The sequence below is a fragment of the Panthera onca genome, chromosome C1, assembly GCF_046562875.1.
Source record: "Panthera onca isolate mPanOnc1 chromosome C1, mPanOnc1 haplotype 2, whole genome shotgun sequence".
NCBI lineage: Eukaryota > Metazoa > Chordata > Mammalia > Carnivora > Felidae > Panthera > Panthera onca.
This window is the reverse complement of record NC_138346.1, coordinates 166,556,437-166,570,121: the sequence shown is the minus strand read 5'-3', so window position 1 is coordinate 166,570,121 and position 13,685 is coordinate 166,556,437. Positions and strand designations below refer to the sequence as shown.

Genomic DNA, 13,685 nt, shown 5'->3' with positions numbered 1-13,685 from the left:
ATATGTGATAGTTCTAATAAGTAGTAAATGTCTTCTCAATAACCTGTGTGTGTTGTACGTGGGGTGTATATGTGTGTGTGTGTAAATATATATGTGGGGATAGTCCTTTAAATAATCGTAGTACTGTTTCTGGTGTATTTAGCTATTTATGATATTTTTTAAACTAACAGATATTATTAGTTTCACTAAACATTTTAATATGCTCAAGTAGACAGTCTTTGTCAAATATGAAGGTGATTTTCAGCTATCAATTATTTTTCTACTGTGTTGTCTATATTTCAGTAGGCCAGACTTTCAGAAGGGACCTCCCTTTTGGAATGCAGTTTCAGAGGCTGTACTCTGTGAACCTTCTCAAAGTGCAGCCTTTTCAAAATGATCACACTTTGCACTCTTGTGAGCAGCCTTTGAGAGCGGGAGCATGCTCAATGCTTTCAATGGTGGTAAAAATAGCTAACTGGGGTCACCCAGCAAAAAGGGTAAAATAACAACATAAAATGATAATTCTCACATTATGGAGACAGGGAACTCTCTCCTCCCCTTCAGCTCTGGTCTAGTTATTTTTAACCTCACAAGGCAATCTATTTACTATTCTTTGCCTCACCCCTCCCACCCCCACCCCATACAAATAATATTCACAAAGTTAATTAAAGTTAAAAATCAACTACTTTAACCACAGGAAATGACCAGTCAGCCACAGAGGTCAAAATTGAAAAACTACCATCAATCAATGACTTGGACAGCATTTTTGGCCCAGTGTTGTCCCCCAAGTCTGTTGCTGTTAATGCTGAAGAAAAGTGGGTCCATTTTTCTGATACGTCCCCGGAACATGTTACTCCAGAGTTGACTCCAAGGGAAAAGGTGGTGTCCCCACCAGCTGCATCAGACAACCCATCTGACTCCCCAGCTCCAGGCCCCCCGGGCCCTCCGGGCCCCCCAGGCCCCTCAGGACCCCCTGGTCCTCCTCGCAATGTACCATCGCCGCTCAATTTAGAAGAAGTCCAGAAGAAAATCGCTGAGCAGACCTTCATTAAAGATGATTACTTAGAAACAATCTCATCTCCCAAAGATTTTGGGTTGGGACAGAGAGCAACCCCACCTCCCCCACCACCACCCACCTACAGGACTGTGGTTTCATCCCCTGGACCTGGCTCGGGCAGTGGTACGGGGACCACCAGTGGTATGTCTTACTGTTTGAGTGTGCTTCATGTGACCGGGAATGGCCATGGCTGCTGCAGTGTGAGCAACACCCTCCTCCTGCCTGGCAGTTGGCTTTAGAGCTTCAGCCATCCCTCCTTTGGTGTGGGTGTTCTGTGGCCCCATGGCATGTCCTAGTGCATTGAATGCTGTCATAGTACGAGTCTGTGGATGTGTTCTGCCCTGCGCTCCTAGCCCTTAGGAGTGTCCTGCTTTCCACCCTGCAGATAGAAAGTGTATGTTTTGTAAGGGAAGCTGCTGTGCCATCATTTGGGATTCAGGAAAGTTCTAAAAAGACAGATTTCATAGCCAGTGTGTTTCATGTTAAGTGTATAATTTCCCTGTCAGATGCCTGTATGAAGGGTTTCATTTTTTAGTTTGTTTTGCTTTGTTTTCAGCTTTATTGAGTATAATTGACAAAATTGTAAGATACTTAAAGTGTACAATGTGACTATATATATATATATGTATATATATATATATGTATATATATATATATATATATATATATTGAAAGGCTTCCTCCCATCAAGTTAACTAACACATCACATGTCACATATTTACCTTTTTAGGGGGTAGGTGGGTATACATTAGATCCTCAGACTTTATTCATCTTATAACTGAAAATTTATACTTTTTCCGCCAAGGGTCCTAATTTTGGTAGGTGAATGTATTCTTTCTTCTTCTACTTTTTTTCCTTTTCCTTTCTTTCTTTTTTTGTAGGGGAGAGCCATTAGCAATTAGAGTAATCCTTCTAATTACTTCAGAAAAAAAGAACTAGGGTTTGAAAAGGAGATTTTAGGGGACAGCAAAAAGAATATACCTTACTGCATCCACAAGTTAATCAAGCTGCCACTGAAGACAAATTATTCTCTGGTTTGATTTTGAGAAGCTCATCAGCCTACGAAGTCAACTTTAAGTATCATGACAGGTGATGGAAAAGTCTATCAGAAATGTACACTTGGGACTCTATATGCGAATGTTGATATTGAATCTGATATTTTGGATTTCTTTATTTGAAGCTTTATAGGATGGGAACACCTACCATGCAAACCGAAGAAAGATCAAAATTTTCTAGTGTATCTTTTTCCATAGTTTTTATTCTACTGGTGCTCACATTTGTCTGGCAAGACCCTTTGGTGCTTCCCTTCTGTGCCTGTGGGTTCAGTTTGGGCACTTTCTCGGGGGTGCCGTGTGCTTTTTGTTTTACATTTGCTTTGGAAGAGGTGACCAAGTTTATGCTATTTAGATCTAGTAAGAGGCAGGAAGGAGAGGCATTTGTCTCTATTCTAAAAATCAGTAATCACTGCTGCCTCTTTTAATGGGGTAGTTCAGTGCTTGCTTTATGTGTGAAAATTCCTGTGCTTTAAGCATCCAAGCTGATCAAGGAGAGGGCTGGAGATTCACCTGTACCACACACAGGTGGTACAGGTTTTATATCGATGTTTTATATCATTACGTGTGCCCATGTGCCTTCCTCCAATAAAAAAGGAAAACGATTCGGTACACAAACAAGTTTCAGGAACATTATGTTAAAACAAAATCAGCAGGGTTTTATTTACTATAGGACTTCTGATAGCCTTTATTTTGCCAATAATAACAGCTATAGTTTCTTCTCCTGGGTATCATCTTAATGCTTTATGCACATCATTTCATCCATACAACCCCATGTGATAAATGCTCTTATTTCTCCTATTTTACAGATGGGAAAACTGAGGCTCAGAGATGTCAAGTAGTTTTCCCAGGTTTACACAGCTACAGGTGATAGACTTGGGATATTCAGTCATGCTCAGGTCTGTCTGATTCTGAACCTATGTTCTTAATCACTGTGCTCTCCGGGCAGTCTTTCAGGGTTTAGTTACAAAATATCCCAAACTTACTTGACCACTGACACCCACCTATACTGCACTGTGTCATCAACAAGATTACCAAAAGTTTTCTTCCAAAACCCACTTCTCTGTTCTCCCCTCTACATTTCTAGATTGTTAGAGTACCCGCTTCCATCCTCTGATGCTTTTTTAGACCATTTTTGGGATATAAGCCTCCTTGCTTATCTGTAAAGGTAATAAAGAGACCCTAGGTAAAGCCTTCAGTTCAGATTTCAAACCCAAAGAAGCTGGCTGCCTAATGTCAAAGAGGGGTGTGTTTCCAGGGTCTTCTATGGTACTCTCTTTCCAGGGTGAGGCTCTCAGTCTTCTGAAAAGACTTCTAGAGGAATAACCCCCTCATTCCAGTGGTAGGCCACTGTGCTGTTCTCAAAATGGTCATGTTTAGTTGGGGAGAGGGAGGTCAAGGCAGTTTTGTTGTTCATCCGTTTCTTCCATCCCCTTCCACAAGACTCTGGAAGATGTTTAATTGAATTGACCACTGACCTAATGACTGCAGAAGGGAGCCTTAGCTTTCTTTCTGAAATCTTTGAGAATTTGGTTGTCATCTTTATGTTTAGCTGCCATACCCTTATTTGAAATTATTTTCAGGTGTTACCAGTAAAGACTATTGATTCTTTTTTTAAATTTTTATTTATTTATTTTGAGACAGAGAGAGAGAGAGAGAGAGAGAGAGCCCATGGCGGGGGAGGGGGGGAGAGAATCCCAAGCAGGCTCTGTGCTGTTAGTGTAGAGCCCGACATGAGGCTCAGATTCACAAACCATGAGTTCATGACCTGAGCCAAAATCAAGAGTCAGACCCTTAACTGACTGAGCCACCCAGGTGCCCCAAAGACTATTGATGATTAATGATTGAACTGGAAAAAACTATACTTTGCTGGTATTAAAAGATTGAATTTTTAAGTGGAAGATTGAACTCCATCAATGAAGCTCATGAATAAATAAAACTTTGCACCATTATCTCCATAATTAATTCCTAGTTTATTTGCCATGTAATGTTTTATTGATGGAATATACACAGACTAGCAGAAATGTAATTTTACGATGAACACAATGAGAGATGAACACAATGAGAGAGGGCCACATGTTTTAAAGATTAACAATGCTTCTCAAGACCTCCTTTTTTTTTTTTTTTTAAACGTTTATTTATTTTTGAGACAGAGAGAGACAGAGCATGAACGGGGGAGGGTCAGAGAGAAAGGGAGACACAGAATCCGAAACAGGCTCCAGGCTCTGAGCTGTCAGCACAGAGCCCGACTCGGGGCTCGAACTCATGGACCGTGAGATCATGACCTGAGCCGAAGTCGGCCGCTTAACCGACTGAGCCACCCAGGCGCCCCAAGACCTCCTTTTTATAATACTTAGCCTGATGAGACTAGCTTTTCCTGTATGTCTCAAACTATATTTAACTGGGTGTCATTATGCTCACTTTTGAAATTTTATTCACTTGGTCACTGACCAAGTTAGACAGTACTCACAGCCTTGTCAATCAGTTGCTTTACCTGATGTTGAAAAACTGTTCGAAGTTAAGAATTTGCTTTAAGAAGTCCAATTTCCTTATGGCAAAGTTATAAATACCTAGTTTGGCCAGAACTTTGCTTTATTGGAATGGAGATGATGATTCTCTTGGCAAAGGCCATTTCTGGTTTCTTGTGGGTTATGTGCCAGGAGATAGGAGGGAGAAAGAGTTTTATTGGCCTGCAGCAAGTTTAAAGACTAGGGAAAGAGAGATGTTAGTAAAGATAGGATGTTCAGTGCAACATTCTCTAACTTGAGAAACGAAGACAATATTAAAAGATGTTACACACACGCGCACACACACACACACACACACATAAACGAATGAGTGTTAGCTACCTGGGGTTGAATTGAACAAATATATTTCCTAACTACAAGTCTTTTTAGAGTGGCAGTCTAAATAGGGAAGCCACTAGCCAACAAAGAGAGATGAAAGTTGAATCAATAGTTATGTGGTTTCCAAGGGGCTACCAAAGACACTATGCTAGAACTTCAAGTTGATGCAGAAATGGATTCAGAGCATGTTATTGGTTGCTAACTTTTTTGAACTCACAAAACTCAAATAACATACACGTGATTTTTAAAGTTAAACTTAAAATCGTGATACCCAGTTTTTTCCAGTGCTACTGTTGGGAATGAATAACTGCTTGAAGAATGAATGAAAATATAATTCCAGATCAAAGGATAAGGATAGAGATGTACAGCCTTCTACATTCTTAGAATATGAACAGTTTTGCAACCTCACAAAAGCATGGGAAGCCTTAGGTCACTTATGAAATACCCCTCAAGTGCTGAATACCCTGTGCTGAACTCAGGGTTCTGTCCAGAGGATTTTGCTTCATAAACACTGCCTCACTGTCTATCCAACTGCATAACAAGCCAATCAAGTCAATTCAGTTAGGAAAAAGTGAAAGGAAAAGGAGAACAGTTAACTACTAGCCACTTTTTTCTTCGCTTTTAGTTGTATCTGTATGATCTAGTCCCATTTATTTGTGTAGCATTTTACAGTTTACTAAACACTTACATGCGTTTTCCATTTTGTTTGTTACAATTACCTTGTAAGGTAGAGGCATATAATTTTTTTTAAATAGGAAGCTGAGGGTCAGAGAAGTTAATATCCCACAGCTGATAAGAGGCAGACAGGGTCAGAACTCGGAGCAACTGAGTTTGTCCAGTTGTTTTTTTTTTTTTTTTTTTCATTATTCCACACTGCCTTGATGACAGCACCCATATTACTTTCCCAAGCAGTAGTGATAATGGTTTTTAAAACTTTCCCTCCTGGAACATGTAGAAGAAGGATAAGCAGCTGACTTTTTCCTGAGCTGGATTCAGAAGACTATTACTTGGAAACAGAATAGATAGACCATGGATAGATATTTTCAACCATTCCTATGGCATGGTTTTCCAGTGAAACAGAACCTAGAAAAAGCCCCATGAAACTTCCTCACAAAGACTTTGTCGTTTAATGGTTTACTTTTCATCTCTTTGCTGTCACTTCTGTTTCCTGAAAACATCCTGGGTGTGAATCTGTTAAGTTAAAAGAAAAGTTTGTAGTGGAACCTGTCAAAGCACATCTTATTTTTTTTATTCAAAAACAGATTAGCCAAAGACTAAAAATATTTATGTTGAGAGAGATGTGTGCAATCTGTCGATGCAAACATAAGAGCGGGCTTTATGCAAAATATGGGATTCCACAATCCACCTCAAGCTACAAGACATTGCATTTAAGAGCTTGGGCTTTGGAGTTAAGTAGACCATCTGAGCTGTGTGACTGAGCAAGTTACTGAATATCTCTGAGCTTTAGCTCTGATTAGGATAACTACAATACCTTCCTGCAAAACTTAGTATGGGGATAAGACAATGCATGTAAAGTATCTAGCATAGATCTTGGCCTCATAAAATAAGAAGTAAGAATACAGTTAAAAGTGGTAAAGGTGGAGAGTCAGTAGAAGTAGGGATGGAGGTGGCAATAATTTTAGTAGGGTTTCACACTAAGAATAAGAACGTTATAAAATAGAAAGAAACACAACACACTCTGCTGTTCAATGTCAAAGTTCTCTGAGAATCTCAAAATCTGTAGATGGAGATCAGCATCTTGCTCATCTAGGATTCTCCAGAGAGCATCGTTTTGTGGCATGTAGGACGGGAGGATAGGAGTAAGCAGCTATTTTCCTTTTTAAAAAAATGTTTACTTATTTTTGAGAGAGAGTGTGTGTGTGTGAGCAGAGGAGGAGCAGAGAGAGATGGAGACACAGAATTGGAAGCAGGCTTCAGCCTCCGAGCTGTCAGCGCAGAGCACGACGTGGGGCTCGAACTCACGAAATCATGATCTGAGCCGGTCTGATGCTTAACTGATTGAGCCACCCAGGCACCCCTGTGCGGTTATTTTCCTGAGGCAGGGTTTCTTAGAAGTTTATTGGAACCAGCTGATATCTGTGCTTCCAACCAAAGTGACAACCCTCTAGAGTAGTTGGAACTTTTCTGAACAAGAACTATTTGGAATATTGATCTGAATTTCTTAAGGTGTTTAGCCAAATAGTCTATCCACATATCCCAGACATCTGGCTAAAGATAGACAGAGCCCTGAATCTAGAGACCCTACCGGTGTGCTGATTAGTGTGCATGCCTCTGTGTGTCTTCTGCGTTTCTCCTGCTTGTCATTGACAGCCAGAAAAGTAAATCCAAGAGGCCCTTTTAAAAATCACCACAAAAATCATCACGGGCAAACTCTACATAGAAGAGATTCCAAAATAGCCTCCTTCAAAAAACACAATCCTCTAAATTCAATGTGTTTCTGTTATTAAGATGCTAAATGCAACATACTTGTGCCACATCTCATTTACTTTCTTCTATGCTGTCCTTTGCTTGCCATCAAGGGTTTACTTACATTTATTAAAGCTAGCCCTCATATTTTGATGCACAGTAAAAAGGAGAATTCTCTTATACATGTTTTTAAAAAATATATATGCATATATATATAATGTAGAAAAATCGTTCACCTTCCTTCAAGGTCTAACCTCCATTTTCACCTTGACATAAATCCTGAATATGCAAAAACAAGAGAATTTACTCTAAGTTCAGTGTGCATGTGGTCAAAATAAAAGGTACTCACCACCCAGCTAAAAGGGTCTTAAAGCATATTTTCCATCACAGAGAGTAATAAAAGGATTTACCTTTCACTGGGTGTCACATGACAACAAAAGGCAATAAGCTTCAGCTTCTACCATCAATTATAGTTCTGAGTGATTTTTTTTTCTTTGTTAAAAAAAAAAAAACACCACTAGATGCTAGAGTGTTGGGTGTACTAACTGGTAAGGTGAAGAAAAGTATCTGGGACTGGCATTGTGGGGATGGGGAAGGGGAGTCACATGATGACAGCTCTTGGCCATGTGTGTTTCCAGCCATTTGTAATACCCGTTTGTCTTTCAGGTGCATCATCCCCTGCTCGACCAGCCACTCCCTTGGTTCCTTGCAGTAGCACCACCCCTCCACCGCCTCCTCCCCGGCCTCCATCTCGGCCAAAGCTACCTCCAGGAAAACCTGGAGTTGGAGATGTGGTATGTTCCCTTCTGCCCTGGCTTGCTCAGAGACTCAGGGTGAGAATGACAAACAAGCCAAAATACCTTAACACAGGCCATCTCAATGGCCGCAAGATCACTGGTACAAATGGCCCTGACAGATGGCGTCTGAGAGGCAGTCACTGTAGGGTGGGTGTACATTTCAACCCTCCCCAAATCACTACCATCTTTCACGTCAAGGTCTAAAACGGTAGGAATTGGAAGCTGGGGCTGTCAGTTCTGCTACAGTGGGTTTGATGCAAATTAAGATAGGAATGCTCAATTGTGCTAAATCCTTTAAAAAGGGAGGTGTTTCCTTTCACCCTACTTATCTGTTTTCAGAAGACTCTAAGAGAGGGTAGGGTAGGTAGGTCCTGGTTTCCATCCCTAGACTAAGAAAACTTACTGGTGTTAGGCACACCATGTGAATACATAGGAGGGCGGTAGCCTGATAAATTTGTTCCAGGTGTTTCTTGCATTGTGTTTTAAGGCTGAAGAGGTAGAAAACATTCTGTGTGAATGATTAAGAGACTTCTGGAAGAGGTCAATTTCTTTGATATCCAAACACTCAGGAGTCACAAACTGGTGATGTCCACAATATTTGGTTTAGCTAGCATAGTTTAGTACATTGTATGTAAATATCCTTAAATGGGTATAAGCTCTCACATGAGGTTACCTGCTTAGTCCCTGAGGGCATGTATGTTCACAGTCCTGAAACATCACTGACCACATCACGGTTTGCAGCTTCTCTAAGCCTGATATACCTGCTGAGTGTAGCACACCATGTCTCACGGTTCCTCCAGCTCCATCCATAAGCTCTTGTGTGGATATAATCAATTTCAAGACAAAAATGGTGTCACCTGTACTCTTGTAAGAACCTGAGTTATCGTATCTGGTGCTGGGAGATGTCAAAAACATGGAACAAAAGTGCTACCACCTGTGTATCTAATTTTCCATCTCTTTTCTTTTTCCCGCAGCCCAGACCTTTTAGCCCTCCCATACATTCTTCCAGTCCTCCTCCGATAGCACCCCTTGCCCGAGCTGAAAGTACTTCTTCAATATCGTCCACCAATTCCCTGAGTGCAGCCACCACTCCCACAGTTGGTAAAAATTATCTCCTCTCTTTTAATCCGTTTGTTGTTTTGACTGGCTCTTTTTTATGATCTGAAAACCTCAAGGCCCTATATTTCTGGTTGAAATTATTTTGCTCTGTGTTCCGCTACTATCAGCTGACTCTTCTTTTAAAAGCACCTTCTCAGCAAAGGAGGCAAAATGCTTTAAGCAGATAAACAAATAAAAGAACATTAACACCTATATTTTGCAGGAATTCTCTTATGCTATTCCATACATAGCTATTCATAAAAATAAAGAAGAAATCATCAAATAAGGTCCTGTAATTGATATATTATTTCTTATAATGAAAACATTCTCCTTTGAGGAGGAATATTTAAGTGCCAATCGTGTACCACATCAGAAATCACAAAAATTTAGATCTTCTATTTTCTTGAAACTTTCATTTCTTGATCATTTTTGGTTGCCCTTTTGTTGACAGATGGTTTAAGTGTTGGCATTGTGGGACTTGAACAGACTTTTTGACATTTTTTTCTAGTGCTTTTCAGTGATGTGTGGTCAGTTTTCCCCGAGAAATAAGTCATTGCTGGCATTTTCAGTAAATGCCTTTGTGCCTCTTTCCTTATGGTGTGATGAAAGTCAAGAGTTGAGAATGGCTGCTCAGCTGGATGGTTTTCCCAGGTTTAAATGCCTCATTTTGCCTGGAGCATCTTCCCTCGTCCCAAGGCTGATCTCTTTCTATACCTCATTACCCATCTTCCATAAGCTGCTGCTGTCTCATGTTCGCATGGTGTCTCGACCTGGGGCTCTCCCGTTCCATTTTTTCCCATTGTCTTCCTTTATTGTCTGATCTCCCCTCCAAGCTTCCATATCATAAACCAGCCGGCCCATCCTGCATTGCTTGGGAGAATCATTAATCCAAAGCTAAATGAATTCCTGCTATTATTTACCAAAGAGGAACACGCTACAGAGCTGCCCATGTGAGAAGTAGTTGGATCAAAGCCTGAAGCTCTTCTGAGAACCTGTTTTTGCAGGGTGTGCCTCCTAGGGTCTCCAAAGAGAACTTCAACTGTATCATTTGTTCTATATTTTCAATCGTGCCACCTCAAAAGAAGCCTTCAAATTTGGTAAAAATATAGCCAGCTATCCAATTTTGTAAGATTCATTAATAGACAGATATTTAACATTATTTACATAGCCTAGTCTATTCTTTCTCTGCATCATCAAATGAGGTAATTTGGGGCTTCCTATTTTAAGATGCCCAGTAGGTCAGTTCTCTCTAGGGCTTTTGTTCGTTTTTTCTGTAATGTCTCAACCTTATTTTTTTTAAATGTTTATTTACTTATTTTGAGAGAGAGAGAGAGAGCATGAGCACTAGAGAGGGAGGGGCAGAGAGAGAGAGAGAGAGAGAGAGAGAGAGAGAATCCCAAGCAGGCTCCACCCTGTCAGTGAGGAGCCTGACATGGGGCTCAGTGTCACAAACCCTGAGATCATGACCTGAGCAGAAATCAAGAGCCCAACGTTTAATCGACTGAGCCACCCAGGCACACCCTGTGTTTTTGAACACTCTCTAATATTCTTGATTGCTACAGCCATTTCACCACTCCTTCTCTGGTTTTTGTTTTTGTTTTTGTTTTATTTGGGGCATTGTTTTGTTTTTTTCTCAAGATCATTTCTTCCACCTACCCCATGTGATTTTCCTGGTTGGTCAGAGAAGAAAGTAAGAAGAAGAAACCGTCACTCAGAAAGCTGACCTGAAGTGACCTCAGATGACCGATTAACATACTCTTTAAACTCACTGAGATTCATAGAGAAAATTACACACAGAGAATTTGAACTGTGCCCATGTTTTACACCATGTGTTTTTATACACCCTGCTGTGGAAATCTCAAATCCTGGCCAGTGACTTTGATTCTTAGCACATCTAGTATGCATTCTTTCAAGATGAATGACACAGGGGTTAAAAAAAAAAATTAAGCCACCTGAGAGGATACTCATATTGCTTCACTGCTGAGGAGCATTCTGATTTAATTCATTTGGTTCTGTTATTTTTATTTGGTTTTTGTCTTCCTCACTCTCCTATTCTTTACTTCCTGTTGCTGTGGGTCACCTGACAGCCACTTCTCTCTGAAGTAAATACGTTGTCAAATGACTAACCAACAGCTTCTGTGTATTACTGTTTATCTCTTTCTGGAGAGAATGTGCTTTGGTCGTTCAGCACAAAAGGGCCAACTATTCATGACTGACTTGGAATGTCAACTTTAGGTAGTCAAATGGCATTGGGGGGAATAAAGAATTTCAGCAGCAAATTTTTGAGATTGGTGGCTCAACATTTCCCTCCTACCACATAATACTTTTTTGACATTTCCTATGATATTTGAGCCCAAACTGGGGCAAGTGTGGTGGAAACTTTGTGCATATTTATTTGTAGTTGCTTATGGCAAAGTTTAACGTAATTCAAGGACTAAATTTTTAAGACCAACCTAATCTTCCCACACAATTCCTGTACAAATGCAGCCCCCAAAGACTTTAGACATAAAATCTTTCATGAAAGCTGTGATTACAAAGTCGTAAATCTGATGCCACACCTGAAATAGGACTTTGTGTGCACTGCCACACTCAAATAACAAAGAACCCCTCTGGAACTGTATATCACTGACTTTAAGACACTTTCTATCAGAAGATGCACTGTTATTTTATATATGACTAAAAAGGAAGGGAAAACTGTCAAGTGAGCTAAGATGCAATGCCTTCTTACCACTTTAATTTTAAGACCCATCCCAATTTCAGAAATGTTAAAATGTGAAAAGTGCACATATCAGAATCAATGAAATATATAAGAAACCCCTTTCGCACAAGGAAAACTCATACCCCTTCACTATTTGATTTTGGGGAAAAATCCTACTAATATTATGGGAATAGAGAAAATGTTTAAAATTGTTCTAAGAAACAAACTCCTAGACATTTAAAGATAAACAGAGCTATCTCTAATTTAAATATCCATTTTTATTACTTTTTTCTTTTTTCTATGGGTGATAAGGGTTTGTTTGTTTATATGTTTGCAAAATATTTCTTTGGTACCCCAATACAATAAGACTACCATAAAGACAAATTTTTCATTGTTAAATTCACTCTTAATTATATCCCTTCGCTGTTAATTATGCATTTTCAATTGCATCTCTAACCCCACCCCCCACATCTGAATGAATGAAAAGTAACCATTTACAGGCACCAAAGGAAGTATCAGGTAGATTTTGATATCTCATTTGGTGAAGAACTTTGAGCAAAAGTGATTTGTATTCAGTACTGAAATATTAGTCATAGCATCTAAATCATACAGTATTTCCTGTAAGACTTTGTCTCCAAGCTGGGTGGCAATTCTGAATTGGATAAACATTCTTCTAAAAATGCTTGTATTGCACAGAAAATCCTTTGGAGATGGATATTCCTGATCTCAATTAAAAATTCCCACATTTAATTTTAGTCTTTTTTTTTTTCTTTCTACTATTTGTTTTGGAAAAACCTGTACATCTGGCTTCCCCATCCCAGATCAATTTGAGGCAATTTCCATGGCTAGTTCTTAAGGAAATTTTTCCTTCTATACTTCACTTGAAGTATTTAAGGCAAGCACAGAACTATCCAATAACCCATCTTTTAAGTTCCCCAATTTAGTTATGAAGTTTTCTTCTAAGCCCTCAATGTCCAACCGCCATAAAAAAAAAAAATTGTGAGTGTGTTATTCAACCCTCTTTCGTAACTTCAGCTGAAAAAACAAATGGCAGTATTTGAGGCTCCTCATTTTGGTGTTTGCAGTGGCATTTTTTGGTTTTTTGTTTGTTTGTTTGTTTGTTTGTTTTAGTGTGTGAAGTTTGCCTTCTATTATTTTTTTAAGTTTTTTATTTTAATTCTGGTCTAGTTAACATACAGTGTTACATTAGTGGCAGGTGTATAATATACTGATTCAACAATTCTTTACATTACTCCGTGCTCATCGTGATGCAGGCTCCTCATTTTGAGGAGATTGTAAATACGAAATTAGTTCTTCAAAAGAAAGCAATATCCTCCATCATTTCGCACTAACAGGTATGAAAGAGTATTATAACGTTCAGTTACTGCCAGCGTAACTGTTTTGCTTCCTAGTTTCTGGACAGATTATGGAGGGTCCTTCTTAGTGCCAGTTCCATTTGTCCTGTTCCTCTCCTCCTCTCCTACAGATGTTACAGACATTGCATTAACTTGTTCTACCCACCAAGGAAGCCACCTCTATAATTAAAAACTGATTGGCAGGTTATATCCTAGAACCTTAAAAAATGCCAAAGAAGTATTTTCCCCACTTTACTTCCTAAGTCTGGAAGGCAAGCCAGTAGAATATTTTTCCAAGAAACATTGTTTATAGACCTTATCTTCTCTACATTATAGGGGGGATTCTCCCTTATTGGTCTTTGTACAGATTTTATTC

General features: G+C 39.5%; 1 protein-coding gene across 23 annotated transcripts in view; it reads left to right on the top strand.

Annotated features, from left to right (window-relative positions):
• The window catches only part of SGIP1 (SH3GL interacting endocytic adaptor 1), a 201,186-nt gene that overhangs the window by 133,056 nt on the left and 54,445 nt on the right, over positions 1–13,685 (top strand). For 11 of the 23 annotated variants that reach the window (XM_060624194.3, XM_060624215.2, XM_060624214.2 and 8 more), the window contains 3 exons: positions 677–1,177; positions 8,028–8,155; positions 9,133–9,259. In XM_060624194.3, the coding sequence (XP_060480177.1) occupies positions 677–1,177; positions 8,028–8,155; positions 9,133–9,259 (756 nt within the window). The remainder of the gene's footprint in view (positions 1–676; positions 1,178–8,027; positions 8,156–9,132; positions 9,260–13,685) is intronic. The other 12 variants (XM_060624208.2, XM_060624203.2, XM_060624201.2 and 9 more) reach the window with 2 other exon arrangements.